This window comes from Gopherus evgoodei, chromosome 12, assembly GCF_007399415.2.
Source record: "Gopherus evgoodei ecotype Sinaloan lineage chromosome 12, rGopEvg1_v1.p, whole genome shotgun sequence".
In the NCBI taxonomy this organism is placed as follows: domain Eukaryota; kingdom Metazoa; phylum Chordata; order Testudines; family Testudinidae; genus Gopherus; species Gopherus evgoodei.
The window spans coordinates 39720325-39738866 of record NC_044333.1 but is presented as its reverse complement, the minus strand read 5'-3'; the positions used below and the strand labels follow the sequence as shown (position 1 = coordinate 39738866).

General features: G+C 48.1%; 1 protein-coding gene across 4 annotated transcripts in view; it reads left to right on the top strand.

Annotated features, from left to right (window-relative positions):
* The window catches only part of GALNS (galactosamine (N-acetyl)-6-sulfatase), an 89347-nt gene that overhangs the window by 52695 nt on the left and 18110 nt on the right, over nt 1-18542 (top strand). For all 4 annotated transcript variants that reach the window (XR_004002854.1, XM_030582191.1, XM_030582192.1 and 1 more), the window contains exon 13: nt 16092-16209. Coding sequence is in view for 3 of the 4 variants with exons in the window: in XM_030582191.1 (XP_030438051.1) it covers nt 16092-16209 (118 nt within the window). In the remaining variant the exon portion in view is untranslated. The remainder of the gene's footprint in view (nt 1-16091; nt 16210-18542) is intronic.

Below are 18542 nucleotides of genomic sequence, written 5' to 3'. Positions count from 1 at the left end.
GCCTTAGTTACAGAATATATCAGAGACTGTACTAGGTGATTTAATAAGTCTTTTCCTTTATTAAATTCTTTGATTCTCTGAGTATTGCACATCCCACAAGTACCATACAGGGAACGGTTCTTTCCAAGAATATGATGAATCCACGTAACATTTTAGAGAGATTAAAATAATCTGTTGCTAGCGCCTTCAGAACCAATTGTGGGGAAAAATACTGCAGCTTTATTCACACATGCCTATATTAGGATGCTTTACAATACTCACTAAGGCCACGTCCAGACTAGGTATTAAAATCGATTTTAGATACGCAACTTCAGCTACGGGAATAACGTAGCTGAAGTCGAATTTCTAAAATCGAGGTACTCACCAGTCTGGACGGCGCGGCATCGATGTCCGCGGCTCTCCGTGTCGATTCCGGAACTCCGTTTGGATTGATGGAGTTCCGGAATCGATGTAAGCGCGCTCGGGGATCGATACATCACGTCCAGACTAGACGCGATATATCGATCCCCGAGCTATCGATTTTAACCCGCCGATGCCGCAGGTTAGTCTGGACGAGGGCTAAGAATACAAGCAACCAGTGAATAAAACTAAACTTAGCACAGCATAAAATACAATAAACCCAGTACAAACTGCAATAAAGAAGGTGTTTGGAATCAAACTCTGAAGGTGCAGAAGGAATTGTCAGGATAAATCTCTAGAGGTGCAACATCTTAACAAACTAGTACAGAAAGCTACAGCCATTGCTTATCATTAATAGCAGTCAGTAATGCCATCTGATCTGAGTGATTGATCCTCATCCAAAGTAGGAGTCCCCTAAACTCTGGGCCTGGAGAAGCACTGACCTCTGATTTCAGACAATATAGTTGACTAGAATGGAGGAAACAAATGGAATCCACAAAATTGGCTGATATTTACTAATGGTTTCAGAATCCAACAGGAATGTGTTTAAAACAGGGTTTACAAGAGCATGATGAAAAATCCTAGAAACCATCAAAGAATTAACAATGCTAGTTATAGGGCCAGAAAAGAGAGGAAGAAGCTCCTGATGGAACTGATAGGAGAAAGATTAGCTGCTCTTCTGTCAGATCCTGACTTCACAGGTCAGGGCAGGAACGTCAGAATGAGCAAAACCAGTGTATAATTTCACCCAGGGGATAATCAGAGGGAAAGTTATTCTGGATCCTCGCCATCTAACCAGAAGGAAACAGCAGTGGCTGCATTGAGGAAGAGCCCTGGAAAATTACCTGCAGCCCAAGGAGGAGTGCCAAGGAAAGCAATTAAACTATGAAAAAGTTGCTGAGAAGTATGGTTAGATGCCTTGGTGAAAACAACAGAACCTGCTGCCTGGTATCAACCAAGCAGGTGTTAGACAATGAAAGGTTGCTAGGAAGCACTCATGTCAGGCACATGCCTGGAGTTCTTCTAGCAACACCTCTTGCAACAAACAAGTCATCCCACTTCCTGGGGGGGGGTGTCTGAAGAGAAATATGACCGTGGAGGACAGCTTGTCTAAGTACATCTATGGGCTTTTGCCCGTTGTAATCCAGACATTGGTACCTCTATGTTGCAGTGAGCCATTAAATCAACCTCTCCTTAAGTAAGTGCACCTGCAAGTATTTTGATGAGTAACCCTCTTAGCAGAGAATGACGCTTCACAAAAAGGAATATTAAAGGAAACAAATTCATGAATGAAGTTCAAGTGAAAAATTATCTGAAAAGGGCAGACAGCTAATAAAAAGGCCCAAACAATGTCTAGACACATAAGTGGCTACAAGAAACCGCTGCCTCAAATCCAGACTCTCAAATCAGCATTGAAACAAATACTGAAATATCAGGTGAATAATCACCATCATTTTTGTTTATGTGGCCCATCATTAAGCAGTGGACAGTAAAAGGCTAAAAAGTCAACAAACCATTCACAAATTATATTGGTGAACTAGGTTGTACAACACCTCGCACAACAGGATCCTGGTCCATAACTAGGGATACCTCCTAGGTAGTATGTTAATATTGCTACTACTGCTAATAATAATAGGTAGGAAATAAACTACTTCTGCCTTTTTAAAATCAGCAATGGGAAACTGCCATATGGCACCTAGACGAGGTTACAGGGCAAACATTAACTTATAATAAGACTCTACAACTAGAAACACCAATAGTGCAACTCCTCCAGCCCAACCAGCCATTGTAGAAGAGTGTGGAGAATAGTGCCACCCTAATCTGTAACACTGCAGGGGTGATAAGATTCTCAGAGACAAGTAGATCTCTGTCACTGCCAGGAGGTCAATACTCCTGATGATGGACCATATCAGATTTAATAACCACAGACTGTGCATTCTGTAGTAAAACCATCCTTGCTCAGATGACTGAGGAAGGGAAATACAGTCAACAGGAGGTGTGGAAAGGAAGTAAGCCAAACATAAGGCAGAGGAAGAAAAGTCCCACTGGCAGATGACACAGGAGAACCCTCAGCAGTGATCTGCTACCTCCAGTGATAAGGCCTGGGAGCAAAAACAAAACTTAGCACCCCCAAGTAATTAATAATAAGACACAAACATAACTGTAAAAGCAGCATCACCACCTATCCTCCCACTTAAACAATGCACTTAGCTAAACAGCAGCAATAAGGGCTCAGATGGAAAAAAGACAATACGGGAACGCTCAGCTCCAAGGCAACATCTGGTTTTCAGTGAGGGTCTAGCTCTACCGTGTTTCACAGCATTTTTGACTGAGGTGCAAGAGGCTGTGACTTGTCTGAGATCAGGCAGTGATCCTGGGGACTCTGCAACCCAGGAACCTCTTGTTTTCCAGGCCTTGGCTAAAACTGCTAAACGACACTCCCCTTCTTTCTAGGATCGTGGAGTTCCCTGTTTAACATGTGTGATGGAGTAGGGACTGTCTGTGTGGGGAGTGGGAGAGCAGGGGAGGACTTTAGGGGATGGACGATGCCAGAGCCTGTAACCTGAGCTAGGTAAGGGAGGGGAAAGGTCAACACCTTTGCCCGGGAAGGGGTAAAAGGAAGGGAGCGGCAGGAGGGAAGCAGTTTGAGTTTGGGCTTGGGGCTGTGTGGGCAGAATTCAGGGTATCCTAGCTAGGATCCAAGCACCCTGAAAGCCCAGAAGGACTCGGTGGAGGGGTCCTGACTGTGCCTGCAAGCCCTGCTGTAACCGGTGTTCCTGTTGTCCAATAAACCTTCTGTTTTACTGGCTGGCTGAGAGTCACTGTGGGTCCCAGGAAGAGGGGTGCAGGGTCGGACTCCCCCACACTCCGTGACAACTGGTGGCAGCGGCGGGACGTACTGCACCCCGTGGACGGCGCTTCCTGCAGTACGTGACTGGGGAGCAGTAAAACGAAGGGGTGATTAACCCCTGGGAGTGTGTGCCCAGTGAGAAGGACTTTGCAGTAACAGGGTCCCCCGGGGGATTGCAGCGAGCGGTCCCAGGGGCGAGGAGTCTGCAGCTCGACCCTGGCAGAGAGGTGGTGACCTCACGAAGGGCTGGTGCACTAGGGGTCCCCCTGGAAACCGTGGGGAGCGGCGAGCACCCCGGCCTGTGAGTGGCCAGCAGGAAGATGTATGCCAAGCGGTGCAAGTGTGACCTGGTGGAGCTGTGCACCAAGGACCAGCTGATTGCCCAGCTGGAGCAGGGAGACCGCATGAATGAACGGAGCCCTGTCTCTGAGGGAAGCAGCCGAGCAGATGCAGCGCAGGCACCAGTGTCTGTCCCCGCTGGGAGTGGTCAGCCAGCGGACGAGGGCTTCCCGAGACCCCCCCCTCCTAGGCGTAGGGGAAGGGCGGGGAGGAGCCCAGTGTATACCGAGGGCACCGTGACACCCCCGGCCAGCAGGGGATCTGCCCAGCGAAGCTCACCCCCCAGCAGGGGATCCTCCCGGCAACGCTCGGCATCCGTGGAGCGGACGCGGCTGGAATATGAAAGGGAGAAGCTCGAGTTAAAGAGGCAAAAGCTGAAGGAGAAGGCGAAACAGCGTGAACATGAGCTGGAGGAGAAGGAGAAACAGCGTAACCATGAGCGGGAGGAGAAGGAGAAACAGCGTAAACATGAGCTGGACCTGGCCCGGCTGAGGAGCAGTGAGGCTCCGGCTGCGGTGAGTGAGGGGGGACCCAAGCCTACAAAGAGCTTTGATAAGCACTTGCTGCCCCGGCGTAAGGAGGGGGAGGACATAGATACCTTCCTGACGGCCTTTGAGAATGCCTGCGAGCTGCACAGGGTTGACCCTGCAGACAGGATCGCAGTTCTCACCCCCTTACTGGACTCCACAGCCGTGGAGGTGTACAGCCGACTGAAAGGGGCGGAGGCAGGGGACTACGAACTGTTCAAACAGGCCCTGCTCCGCGAGTTTGGGCTGACTCCTGAGATGTACCGGAAAAAGTTCCGGAGCCAGCGTAAAACCCGTGAGGTCACATACCTACAACTGGTCAACCGGGCGCAGGGGTATGCCCGCAAGTGGACGGCTGGGGCCCAAACTAAAGAGGACCTGCTTGACCTATTCATACTGGAGCACCTGTACGAGCAGTGCCCGTCCGACCTGAGGCTGTGGTTGATGGACCAGAAGCCGGAGAACCCGCAGCATGCAGGCCAGCTGGCCGACCAATTTGTGGACAGTCGGGCAGGGGATGGCCAGGAGGAGTCTCGAAGGAGCAGGCCTGCCTCAACGCAGAGAGAGAGTCATCATGGGACCTCCCAAAGGGGGCCTATAGAGAACCCCCCCAAAAGGGGAACATCCAGTGGCAGGTTCCCTCCGACCCACTCAAGGGGACCCACGAGATATGGGCTGCTATCGCTGTGGCCAACGAGGTCACATAAGGGCCCAGTGCCCCAAGCTCAGGGACAGACCAAGCAGACCCAACCCGCAGAGGGTGGACTGGGTAAAAACCCAATCGGAGGAGGGGCTACATTCCCAGGAAAGGGGGGCTGGCAACATACCACCGGCGGATGTTCCAGGTTCCGGGTTTTTGGTTTACCGGATGGGCACGGGGCTGCCCCTCCGGAAAGAGTGCATTGTTTCCCTGGAAGTGGATGGGAGGAAGGTCACTGGGTACTGGGACACGGGCGCAGAGGTGACGCTGGCCCGGCCCGAGGTGGTGGCCTCAGTTCGGATGGTGCCCGACACCTACCTGACCCTGATGGGCGTGGGTGGGACCCCATTCAAGGTACCCGTGGCAAGGGTACACCTGAAATGGGGGGCCAAGGAGGGCCCCAAGGATGTGGGGGTACACCAATATTTGCCCACTGACGTGTTAATGGGAGGGGACCTTGAGGACTGGCCTAGTAACACCCAGAGTGCCCTGGTCGTGACTCGTAGTCAGAGTCGGCAAAGGGCACTGCTCCCCGACAACGGGGAAGGTACTCGATCCGAGGTGCAGGACCCTAACCCAGGGAGCGGGGAACGCCCAGGGGCACGGTTCAAAGAGGCTGCGGCCTCAGACCCAGCCAGCAAGAGAGAGCCGGTCCCCATCCCTGTCCCAGCTGCTGAGTTCCAGGCCGAGTTGCAGAAAGATCCCTCCTTGCGGAAGCACAGGGACCGGGCTGACCTTAGTGTGGTACAGACCATGAGGAGAGGTTGCAAGGAGAGGTTCCTGTGGGAGAAGGGGTTCCTGTACTGAGAATGGGCTCCCCCAGGGGAAGTAGAGTCATGGGGGATCAGGAGGCAGCTGGTGGTTCCCCAGAAGTTTCGTCACAAGCTGCTGTACCTGGCTCATGACATCCCTCTCGCAGGGCACCAGGGAATCCGGCGCACCAGGCAGAGGCTGCTACAGAACTTTTACTGGCCTGGGGTCTTTACCCATGTCCGACAGTACTGCCAATCCTGTGACCCCTGCCAGAGGGTGGGGAAGGCCCGGGACAAGGGGAAAGCGGCTTTGAGGCCTTTACCCATCATAGAAGAACCTTTCCAGAAGGTGGCCATGGACATAGTGGGACCCCTCAGCAAGACGACCCGGTCAGGGAAGAAATACATCCTGGTGGTGGTGGATTTTGCCACTCGCTACCCCGAGGCGGTGGCCTTGTCCTCTGTCGAAGCAGACACAGTGGCAGATGCGCTGCTGACAATTTTCAGCCGGGTGGGGTTCCCCAAGGAGGTCTTAACGGACCAGGGGTCCAACTTCATGTCGGCCCTGCTCCGGTCCTTATGGCAGAAATGTGGGGTCCAGCACAACTGGGCCTCAGCATATCACCCCCAATCCAACGGGCTGGTGGAAAGGTTCAACGTGACGCTGAAGATGATGCTAAAAACATTTATGAACCAGCACCCGCAAGATTGGGACAAGTACTTACCTCACCTGCTGTTTGCGTACAGGGAGGTACCCCAGGAGTCTACCGGGTTTTCACCTTTCGAACTGTTGTATGGAAGGCGGGTGAGGGGGCCCCTAGACCTGATGAGGGACGAGTGGGAGGGGAAGGCCGCTCCCGAGGGAGAGTCAGTGGTGGAGTATGTCCTGACCTTCCGGGAAAGACTGGCCGAGCTCATGGGCCTGGCCAGGGAGAATCTGGCCCGAGCCCAGAGGAGGCAGAAGGTCTGGTATGACCGCACAGCACGAGCCCGTGCCTTCGCCACCGGGGATCAGGTGATGGTTCTCATCCCCGTGAGGAGAAACAAACTCCAGGCCGCCTGGGAAGGGCCCTTCAAGGTGATCAAGCAACTGAATGAGGTAAACTATGTGGTGGAGCTGTCAAACCGGGCACATCACCGTCGGGTGTACCATGTGAACATGATGAAATCATACTATGACAGGGGGAATGTGGTGTTGGCCGTGTGTGGACATTGGGAGGGGCAGGGAGATGACCCCTTAGTAGATCTATTCCCTGGGACAAAAGCTGGTTCCCCCCTGGAGGCGATTCCCCTCTCTGATCAACTGACCCCGGGCCAGCATGCTGAAATCAGAGGGGTGCTGCATCTGTACCGACAGCTGTTTTCCAACCAGCCTGGACGCACTAATTTGACTGTCCACCGGGTGGAGACCGGGTCACATCCCCCTATAAGATGCTCCCCTTTTCGGGTCACTGGGAAAACTGCCCAGGATCTTGAAAGAGAGGTCAGGGACATGCTGGCTTTGGGGGTGATCCAGCCATCTTCCAGCCCTTGGGCCTCACCAGTGGTGCTAGTCCCCAAGAAGGATGGGTCGATCCGGTTCTGTGTGGACTATCGAAAGCTCAATGCCATCACCGTATCTGATGCCTACCCTATGCCCAGGCCTGACGAGCTCCTAGACAAGCTGGGAGGTGCTCGGTACCTCACCACTATGGATCTTACCAAAGGCTACTGGCAAGTGCCGCTGGACGCAGATGCCAGGCTGAAATCGGCCTTTATCACCCCTCTGGGGCTCTATGAGTTTCTGACCCTGCCCTTCGGCCTCAAGGGAGCACCGGCCACCTTCCAGCGCCTGGTGGATCAGCTACTGAGGGGGATGGAGAGTTTTGCCGTGGCGTATATTGACGACATCTGCGTCTTCAGCCAGACCTGGGAGGACCACATGTCCCAGGTTAAACAAGTCCTGGACCGACTCCAAAAGGCTGGGTTAACAGTAAAGGCGGAGAAGTGCAAGGTGGGGATGGCTGAAGTATCTTACCTGGGCCATCGGGTGGGGAGCGGCTGCCTGAAGCCAGAACCAGCCAAGGTGGAGGTGATCAGAGACTGGCCTGCTCCCCAAACCAAAAAGCAGGTCCAGGCCTTTATTGGGATGGCGGGGTACTATCGAAGGTTCGTGCCCCACTTTAGTGCCATAGCCGGCCCCATCACTGAACTGTGCAAGAAGGGGAAGCCAGACAAGGTGATCTGGACTGAGCAGTGCCAGGAGGCTTTCCGGGCGCTGAAGGAGGCTCTGGTTAGTGGCCCAGTTCTGGCAAACCCAGATTTTGACAAACCCTTTATGGTGTTCACTGATGCCTCAGACACGGGACTGGGGGCAGTGTTAATGCAGGAGGATGAAAAGGGGGAGACACACCCCATCGTGTACCTGAGTAAGAAGCTGCTACCCCGGGAGCAAAGCTACGCGGCCATCGAGAAGGAATGCCTGGCCATGGTGTGGGCCCTTAAGAAGCTAGAGCCATATCTCTTTGGGCGACACTTCACCGTATACACCGACCACTCTCCCCTGACCTGGCTGCACCAGATGAAAGGAGCCAACGCCAAGCTCCTGAGGTGGAGCCTGCTCCTTCAGGACTATGACATGGACGTGGTCCATGTGAAGGGAAGTGCCAACCTGACAGCGGACGCGTTGTCCCGGAGAGGGGGCCCTGAACTTCCCCAGGTCACTGGGCAGAGTGACCCCGCTCAGTTCAGTCTCGAAGGGGGGAGAGATGTGATGGAGTAGGGACTGTCTGTGTGGGGAGTGGGAGAGCAGGGGAGGACTTTAGGGGATGGACGATGCCAGAGCCTGTAACCTGAGCTAGGTAAGGGAGGGGAAAGGTCAACACCTTTGCCCGGGAAGGGGTAAAAGGAAGGGAGCGGCAGGAGGGAAGCAGTTTGAGTTTGGGCTTGGGGCTGTGTGGGCAGAATTCAGGGTATCCTAGCTAGGATCCAAGCACCCTGAAAGCCCAGAAGGACTCGGTGGAGGGGTCCTGACTGTGCCTGCAAGCCCTGCTGTAACCGGTGTTCCTGTTGTCCAATAAACCTTCTGTTTTACTGGCTGGCTGAGAGTCACTGTGGGTCCCAGGAAGAGGGGTGCAGGGTCGGACTCCCCCACACTCCGTGACAACATGTGCTTGTTGAGCTCTTCTGAAGACAGAAAATTGATGTAGGAGGTGTGGGGGAGGGGACTGCCTGTCTCATCATCTGAAAGATTTTGGGCTCATCTGGTGTTTCCATGCTTGGTAACACCTAATCAGTACAACAGTTACTTCCCTTTCCCACATGGAAAGGAAGGTGATGGTATGTCTGGGCTGCCTCTGCTTTCCACTGGGAGAAAGGGCTAATTCCAGAGTAACCCTGAATCAGCCGGGACTGTAGCTCAGTTATACAGGCCTACACTTGCCACCGTCCAGCCCTCCCTTTGGTTTCCTTTTATCCAGTGTCATTGCAACAGCATTTCTTACCGCGCTCTGTTTAGGATTTAGGAGTAGTAGCCTGTCTAAATGGATATGGCCCGCTGTCACCCACATTGTAAATAGGTAAGGTGTCCATCTCCAGAGCTGCTACTGATACTTTGTACAAAGATTTCCCTCCCTCCCTCCCCGACTCCCCACCACCACCATGGCAAAGATTTGAATAGCAATAGTGCTTTAAAATCTGCATTTGATCAGTGTGTGCAGCTTTTATAGATTTTAAGGTCAGAAGGGACCATTATGATCTTCTAGTCTGACCTCCTGCACAATGCAAGCCACAGAATCTCACCCACCCACTCCTGTAACAAACCCCTGACCTATGTCTGAGTTATTGAAGTCCTCAACTTGTGGTTTAAAGACTTCAAGGTGCAGAGAATCCAGAAGCAAGTGACACATGCCCCACGCTGCAAAGGAAGGCAAAAACCCTCCAGGGCCTCTGCCAATCTGCCCTGGAGGAAAATTCCTTCTTGACCCCAAATATGGTGATCAGCTAAACCCGGAGCATGTGGTCAAGACTCACCAGCCAGTACTCAGGAAAGAATTCTCTGTAGCAACTCAGATCCCACCCATCTAACAACCCATGACAGGCCATTGGGCATAGTTACCGCTAATAGTCAAAATAGCCAGCACATGCTTCAGGGACACTGTAAATTCTAAAGTCAACATTTGAACAAAAGTGGTGTAAACGGGTCCAGTACTGATAGCTGAGCCCCAAGGAGAAACAATTGTTGGAATTAATGATAATATGGGAGACCATCAAACACTCATTTAACCACACATTCCTTTATTAAGTCCAAAGGCCAAATGGTAGTTTATACAGTTGCTGTAAACATGTCCAACAGCTTAAAGAATAAGCAATTACAACACCCAATACAGTAACGAAGTATTTCATAAGCATGTGATCAGTATGCTTACAAACAGGCCAGATCTAGGGAAAACTTGTCTATTCCTGGCATGCTCCAGCATGACAAAGAATCCTCACATTCATAACTTTTTTTACCCCTTTCAACAAACAAACAATGTCCTAGGTAATTAATACTTTTACTAACCACCAGTTTGAGACAGTTTGCCCTTATTTGCAGTCTTAATCCAGATAAGATATACAACCTCCCTTCTCCCCAAGGTCTCTCCTCTTTCTCCCTTCCCACCCTTCCAACTGACCAATAACTTTTTTGGTGCACCTGGGTTCCTATCGGTCTTCCTTTTTAAGCTAACACTAGTATCCCCACGTTGGCTCCTTCTAAGACGGATTTTTTTGTCTTCTTTAAAACCATCGGCAGTCCCCCTGTTGGTCAGAGACCCTCTTTTTGGAAACTTCCCCATATCTCATTAGTTATTTTTTTTTAACCAGATATCCTCTCTACTTCATTTCTTTTGCCTTATAACTTGTTTCTTTCAAGGGCTACTTGCTAGCCAGGGCCTTTCTTTACAACACACACATTTCCAAATGTAAGATAACTCTGATTCCCTAATTGTGTATTTACTTTAAAATGATGGTCAAAAAAACAAACAAACCCAACACCAGAAAAAGAGCCGTTAAAAATAGGCTGAGATTAATTGGACCAGATGAACAATCCTTTTGCTGATTGCTGGAGACAGCCAGCCAGCAAGAGGAACCTGATTGACATACTCAGGAAGGGTGCTCCCTAGATGAGCCTCTGAATTCAGAAGGCCTTGCTCCCAGAGAGAGCCAGCTAGAACCTCAGACAAAAATCAAGGACAACATAGTTGATTGTGAGTGCCTTGGAGAGAAAAGGTGTGAGGCAGTCACTCGGACCTAGCTCTTTGTAGGCTTTCTATGTTGTCAGCAGGAGAACTGTAGAAGGAGTGTGATAATTTTGCACAGCAAGAGCCAAAGGGATTTAAGAGCAATTGTATTAAAATGCCCCCAAAACTACCAGAATAAAAGATGATTAAAATATGGGTCTCAGGGTTGTTTTTTTTTATTTTAACCCTCTTCCCTTTTCCGTTTACGTCATGCCTCCTTCCCGTCAGTGCAACTTGCTGCATCTGAGAAGCAGAGCCCGGTCCTGTTGTCTCCATCTCATCTAATACAGATTTTACATTGAGAATAAACTTGACAATGTAAAATAGCAACAAAGGAAGACTGAATAATAGCAGAAGTTTAAGTCTTAAATACTATAGTGGTGGATGCTATAGGAACCCCAGAAAGTACCTGAAGTAGATAAAATTAGCTCATCAGGGTCTGGGTGTGATTATTTAATTATTAGAAACCAGAAGGGATTTTTGTTAAACCATTCCTATAGAGAAAGAAGTAAAATACAGAAGCCACTTTATTAACTATTTTTTATGTTGTTCCACTGCCTTCTCATATGTCTGATTTAAAATACTGTAAATCTGAGTACTGGTATTAAATAGCTTTGTGTCAGACTTCTAGGAAGCTTGTTGTACTATCAGGAGGAGTCCAGTGGCACCTTAAAGACTAACAAATTTATTTGGGCATAAGCTTTCGTGGGTAAAAAACCCACTTCTGTCTGACAAGCAGTGGGTTTTTTACCCATGAAAGCGTATGCCCAAATAAATCTGTTAGTCTTTAAGGTGCCACCGGACTCCTTGTTGTTTTTGTGGATACAGACTAACACGGCTATTCCACTTATACTTGTTATATTATGGCCATTTGGTAACATTTCTCTCAATATTAAGGTAATCCTGTGGCTCCCAAGATTGAGGTATTGGAGTCTGCTTGTATATAAATCACCTGGAAGAGGTATAATGTAAAAACCAAGACCTAGCTCAAAAACTAAGCTAGCTAGAAATGTTCTGCCTGTTTTGGGTATACTGTTTATTATGGGTTTATGTGTGATGAGAAAGATAAAGAAATTGGCTCATAACTTCTCATATAATTCAAAATTAGTAGCAAACCTGAAGGTGAAGGACTGTGAGGATTCTAAGATTAAAATCATACTCTGTTAATCAAAGTAGTACAGTACATTAAAGACCTCTCCATTCCCTCCCCCAAATGTTAATTTCACTGTAGGGCATGGGGGAGGGGGTTAACAGTGGAGCAGTTTACATGTGGATTTGTCTGGGGAGGGAGGAGATGAGAACAGATTGCCAAAGCACAATTACTCTAAATGAACTAAGCACAGGCCACACCTGTGTCTGGGACCTAGTGCTTGCAATGCAGCCCTGATTGGCTCCCAAGAGACTTCCTGGAGGTAAAGTGTCAATTAGTGTAATGACCCTGGACTTTGTCCACTCTGTTCTTTCATTCTGAGCAGGGAGTAACTTCATGTACACAGGGGGATCTCTTTTAGCAAACTCCTCTCAACAACACCTGCTCAACCCTTGCTCACGTTCTCTCTTCTTTCACTGCTCTTCCCAGCTCTTCCCTTCGGCAGGATTGTTGAGCTAGAATACAAATGCAGTGTGCCTGGGAGGCAGTGCTCTGAACCTTCACTCAGACGGTAACATTCAAACAGCTGGACAGATAATATCATTTTTATAGAAAATGCTGCAGGCTCTGCACTTGGGGTCTGATCCTGCGTTCCAACTAAAGACAATGGGACGACTCGTAAGAGATAGAGAAGTTCCTAGCTATGTTAACAGTTCACAGGTAGATTTCAGGTTGGTTACCAGGAAATATTTGCCCCCTAAACCTTGGGTACTAATCAAACTCGCACTCCTAATACAAACTCCTTCTCCAAACATGCTTCTGCTATGAGGCTGTGGGCAGTGGCAACCCACTACATACAGTCCCTAAATACTGCTCTGTAAAAGCTTGGCACACGAGCGTGGGGATCATCAAGCATATTGTAGATAGGAACAGGTTAGCCGGCAGGTCTGAATAAATTGTGAACTCCATGGGGCAGAGGCTCTGTCTTCCTCCGTTTTTGACAGGGCCAGCCACACTGGCACTCAGATAATAACCCCAAAGAAGCGAATGATGACTTCGTGGCATGACTCCAATTTAAAGTGAACAGTAGTCACATGGCCAGGGCACTCCCCTAGTACCACCCCCACACACTTGGGACAGGACTAGATGAGAAACATGGGTTGTGTTTTAAAAACATGTTATAGCCAACATATTTTAGGGCCAGACTGAGAGAACCTTACATTGACTAGTATGCTGGCCTACACCATGAGGAGACTTGTGGAGTAGAGTACTTCAGGTGAGTAAGGCTGTCACAATTCAGCATGTTTTAAAACACTTGCGGAGGCTCAGTGTAACTTTTAAGAACTTGTCTATTTGGTACTTAACTTGTTTTCACTAACAACTTTTAGGTCCTATGTTTTCAAACACAGACTAGATATGGCCTTGAGGTGTGAAACTATTGTCTGAGCCAGGCTGCTTCAAACAGACCATGCTTCTGGAAATTGTTCGGTCTGTGCCACATACTGAAAGGATCTAACTGTTGAGGTACTACAGTGATGGATGGTTCGAATACCCCAAGATAGATAGACAGAGGGATAGGGGTGTTCCCATTCCACTTTCCTTGGCTGATCTGAACAGGTTCACAGGAACTGATGTTGGGCCAAGGTTTCCTCTGGTTACTGAACTAGCGAGGGACACACAAACAATGGCCTGCATGTGCAGATCCGAGCAAGGAGATGCTGTAAATGACACTAGCCCTCTCCATTCTATTCGGCACCATGCAGACTTGTAACAGATGGCTGGTGAGAAGCAGAGCTGTGGGCAAACCCAGTGGCTGTAATTATGACAAAAAAGAAGGTTTCACCATCGACAGCCTTGACGTGTATGAAGCAAAAAGCAGCAAAATCACAGCAACACATTGTTACCTGTCAGCCAGTCCACAGCTCGGGTTTCCAGCTAATTTTGAACCCTGTGCACTAAATGCACTTTTGGTGGGTGAAGCATTTAACCCTTAGGTATTCTGCAAAGAAGATGTGAAGCTTAAAGTTCCACTTATAAATAGTTTATAAAAGGTTAGTAAATGCTGAATAGGAGTTAAATGTGTTACAGACATAAGTGGTATGTGTGTGTAGATCATTATGACCACATCAGTAAAAAGTGTGGTGGTTCTGACCAACCTATTGATCTGTTGGACTCGAACAATTAATTAGCCATTTATTAAAGCATCTTTAATCATTTATTAACCCTTCTGTAAATGGCACCTAAATACAAAGTGTGATTAAATAAGATTTTCAAAGCGCTTTGAGATCGATAGATGAAAGGTGCAATAGAAGGACAAAGCACTATTGCTATTAGAATGTATTTTCATGTGAAGTACACAAGCTATCTTGGTTTCTGATATGCCAGTCACGGTAGCATTTAGGCTTGAGAAACGTTCACTCGTTTCAACTTTGCAGCATAGTGACATTCCCCCTTTAAAGAACTATCCAATTTTAATGGCTCCGGTGCCCAATTTATTGTATAAGTCATTGTACATCTCTCTTACTGCATTCACAGCCTTTGTGAGCTTCCCTTTGTGATGTCTCCTGACAGCGCGCGGGCGTTTCTTTGTGATCTTTTCCCTGTATGTCAACATAGATTAGCTTTTAACGCCGAACAGCCTCAGCTGAATAACGTTTTTTAACAAATGGTCATCCTGGGAGTCCCGTGTGCTGAATGTGACCAGAGTACCCCCAGATACAATGTGGCCATGCGAGTGCAATGCTGTCTCAACTCACTGGCCATGTGGTTGCTGCTTTGAATGCTCCTATCAAGAGTGGTAGCCAGAGATGGTCCTTGGGACCTGCAAAATGTTTGGTCGACCCCCAGTTTTCAGAATAGCCTCAAGTGTAACACGGAACTGGAGAACCTGCTGCAATTGGAGAAAAAAGGAGATAGAGTGTGATGGAATGGGAACTTTACAAGAATAATCTCTCCTGGTGGTCCAACCAAATCATATCACTGGACCTGGTGATAGTCTCTACATTTATTCTCTAATCCAGGGTACAGCTAACTAGGTGTGAGAGAGACAGATTAGCTTGCTTGAGCTTGTCAATTCCCTTTAGTTCTCTATCAGCATAGCTCAGACCCATCCCCACAATCAGTTTCTCTCTGGAAGGCTGCCGAGGAGATGTGATATTTATAGGGTTTACTGGAAACAGTTGGCACATCGCTGGGCTTCAAGATATGATTGTTTTTTAGAGAAGGAAATTAGCTGGAGTGTGGGGCTGGTGGCCAGGTTGGGCTGTTAGCAAAGAGAGCCTGGGGTCAGGACCACGTTGCATTGTTTCCCTTTTATCTCCAGCAGCAATTTGCCGTTCTCTGTTTCTTAAGTGACTCTTAATATGGGCAAAATGAGATCATTGGGTATTAATCCTCCATTTTAGAAGTACTTGAAGTATTACCACAGTGAAATAGAGTGTAAGCCACTTAAACAATACCTACTGAAGTAATAATGCTGATAAAAGGGAGATAGGTCCACAGTTCTTTGCATGAGGGTTTTAGGCTGCCAACTCCCCATTAAGGTCAATGGGAAAAGCTTGGCCAGTGTCCTGTGTATGAATGTGACAGGTTGGTGCCAGCCAGCAACAAGAATGTTGCTGAAGAAAAACATTCTTGTAGTTTAAACATGGGGTGGGGAGCTGGGAACTCCGGGTTCTGTCTCTGTCTCGTGAGTTCTCTCTTTCTCGGGTTCCCCATTTGCGGAGTGGGGTTCGTGATATTTGCCCACCTTGCCAGGGGATTGTGAGGCTGAATTAGTCAACATTGGCAAATAAAATACTAAATCCTTGGTTCAGGGATGCAACAAAGATGCAAAGTACTGTTGTTTCCCTTGTTATAGGGAAAACGGGTGGGATGTTCCAAGCACCGAGGGCCCCAAATCCAATTGAAAGGCAATGGAAGTTTGACACACAGCATCCTCCAGTGCTTCTGGAAATCCTACCCAACTTACTCATTTACTTCTTTAGATGTGTTACCAGGTGCTTGCAGAGTGCTCTAGACACTGTCCCAGAGCATCCGTACCAGGCATCAGTTTCCCAATGGCCCTAAGTCCCATGCGCTGTACAGACTCCTGTCCCCTAAATACACCATACATCGAACCAGACACCAGGGTAGTGTCTGTCTAATAACTCCTGTTGCTTTTCATATTGTTCTAGTTTTTCCAGCTATGAGTACCAGGAAGTTATGGAACAAATATCCCCCAAAGTCCAGCTGCACAAGGAGACCATGGTGCCAGGGGAGCCACAGCTGAACGTGTGTGACAAGGCCGTCATGGTAAGGGATTAAAACATAAATCAATTTGAGCATCCTTGGCTTATAATGTATTTCGTAAAGTGTAAAAGTCTCACTTAACACTGAGGAGGGCTGGAGAAGAAACGTCATTTGGTCCTTTCAAAGGGCTGTCTGGCTTCTGAATTGAAGATGCAGCCCTTGGTTATCTGTGGAATGCCGTAGTACAAAGTGGGTGGCCTTAGGCCTGGAAAGTCTACCAGCACACTGTGATAAACTCTGTGACTTCCTTCCTTACAGATAGTACAGTATCCACAGCTGTAGTTCTTTCTCCTCCTTCCTAATCCCCTCCACAAATCTCAGAAGTCCAGCTGCATTGTGAGCAATGGGATTGGCACCTGGGCTCTCGTCATTCTCAATGGCTTTGGGTATCTTTGGTCTTGGTCCACCTTCCCAAGCTCAGCCCACAACTGTTTTTCCAAAGTCTTCGTGATCTTAAACACAGCAGCTGGAGAGTAGTGCTGATTTTCTGTTCAGATTGTATTTGAAACTGCACGTTTTATAGTTGTGCTTTGGAATTTCAGTCAAAAAGTCCCTGATTTCTCCTGAGTTCCTTCTGAACATGATGATTTGGGACATTGAGAAGGGCCTGTAGCAGTGTGCAAGATTTGAAGCATGTAAACCCCAAAGATGGAGAATTATTTAGTGTAGTCCAAGATGTGTCTGGGATACGGGGATGAAACTGAAAAAAGGAAAATGTTGTAGGTTGAATAATAGGAAAAATCTTCCTGACAGTGAAATAATCTTCCAGGGCAAATTCCAGTGGCTACAGAATATAACACAGGGAACAATCTTGCATTAGTAGGGAGATGGATAGAGTCACCTAGTAAGTTTTTACCATCCCTAATTTCTAGGATTTTCATGTCTTGGATGTGTACAGGGGAAGCAGTTGAATCAGTTCTTCTGTGCTGCCTTTGTTTCACATTTTTTTTAATCACTGTCATCTCTCAGCAATGGTATTACATTGTCTGCTTTGATAAATGGATTGAAAGGGTCTCCAATTTCTGCACGTACCTAGTAGTGGGTCCCCATATCTGTTCTTAGTGCCAAGCCCAATTACTTGGGTTGTGCACTGAAGATCCCTGGGGGGACTGGGAAGAGGAATCTTTCCTATTTAGCCATGGAATAAAGCAGATCAACCACTTTGTAGCTGTTACTCCAGTCTTGGGACAGGAGTAGGCGCTGAAACTTTAGCACCTCTGCACCACCAATGTGGCAAATCCTCCACTCTTGTGCCTCAGTGTTCCCTGTCATTAGTGTGCAGGGAACCCCTGTTGAGCTGATCTCTCAAATGTGCTGTTTTGAAGAAACTGCCCCTATGCCTGGACCCACTCCAGTTTTGTTGGATGTGGGACTTGGCACATGGAAGGGGTCTCAGGACGTGGTGTTTCAAGAATGGATCTGTGAAAGCTGAATAGACTTAAATCTTGAGTCTAAAGCAGATGTAATCCTGTTTTTCAAAGGGTTGAAAATTCCCTTTCTTTGTTTGGATCTATATTGCTTCAGCAGAATGTTTAGCCTGTGAAATTTCCAGTGGGTTTTCCTTGTTCTTATGTATTTTGAAAGTGAGAAACATATTTAGAAAGCAGAATTAATTGTTCTTAAATTGTCTGGAGCCCTTCATTTCAGGAGACATGCTCATATGAAATCCCTCTGCCTTCCCATTCACCGCCCGCAGAGATTGTTGGTGCGTCACTGCCATCTGTTGTTAGTTACGTGGAATGTAAACCTGCTCCAGCATTTTTATAGCATTAATCTTTTCCCTGGAGGAATAATAACTGACCAGAAGACTTTCCCATGGAAGTATGGGTACTGAGAGAGAAGAAAGAAAGACCATCATTTACCAGGCTACTGTTTCACAGGAGGGAGAATGAGAGCAGACGATTTCTGGAGACAGAACAGGGATTGTAACTTTCCATTCATTTTATTGCGATCCTACATTTCATTTTGGGTTTTTTTTTTTCATTTAAATACTCACCCCCACCCCAACCTGCCCATTTCCTAATAGCCCTTTGGAAGCTGGGTTTCCTCACTGATCAGGTTTATCCTCTGCCACCTGCCCACTGGGATAAGATCATTCAAGAAGCAAGAAAAGAAGGGAGGCAGATAGCCTTGGTTCACATGCTTTGGCATGGTTGTTATCTAAGCACCTCCTAATCCATCAATTCATAAGCTAATCCCCCAAAACGCTCATTAACGCAGATATTCTTCTCTCTCTCTCACCCTCAGTCTTCAGAAGCTGCTGCCTTGTACTTGGTTCCTTAAGAAATTTTACGAAATACCTTACTGCTAATAATTACAGCCTTTTTCTGGATCGG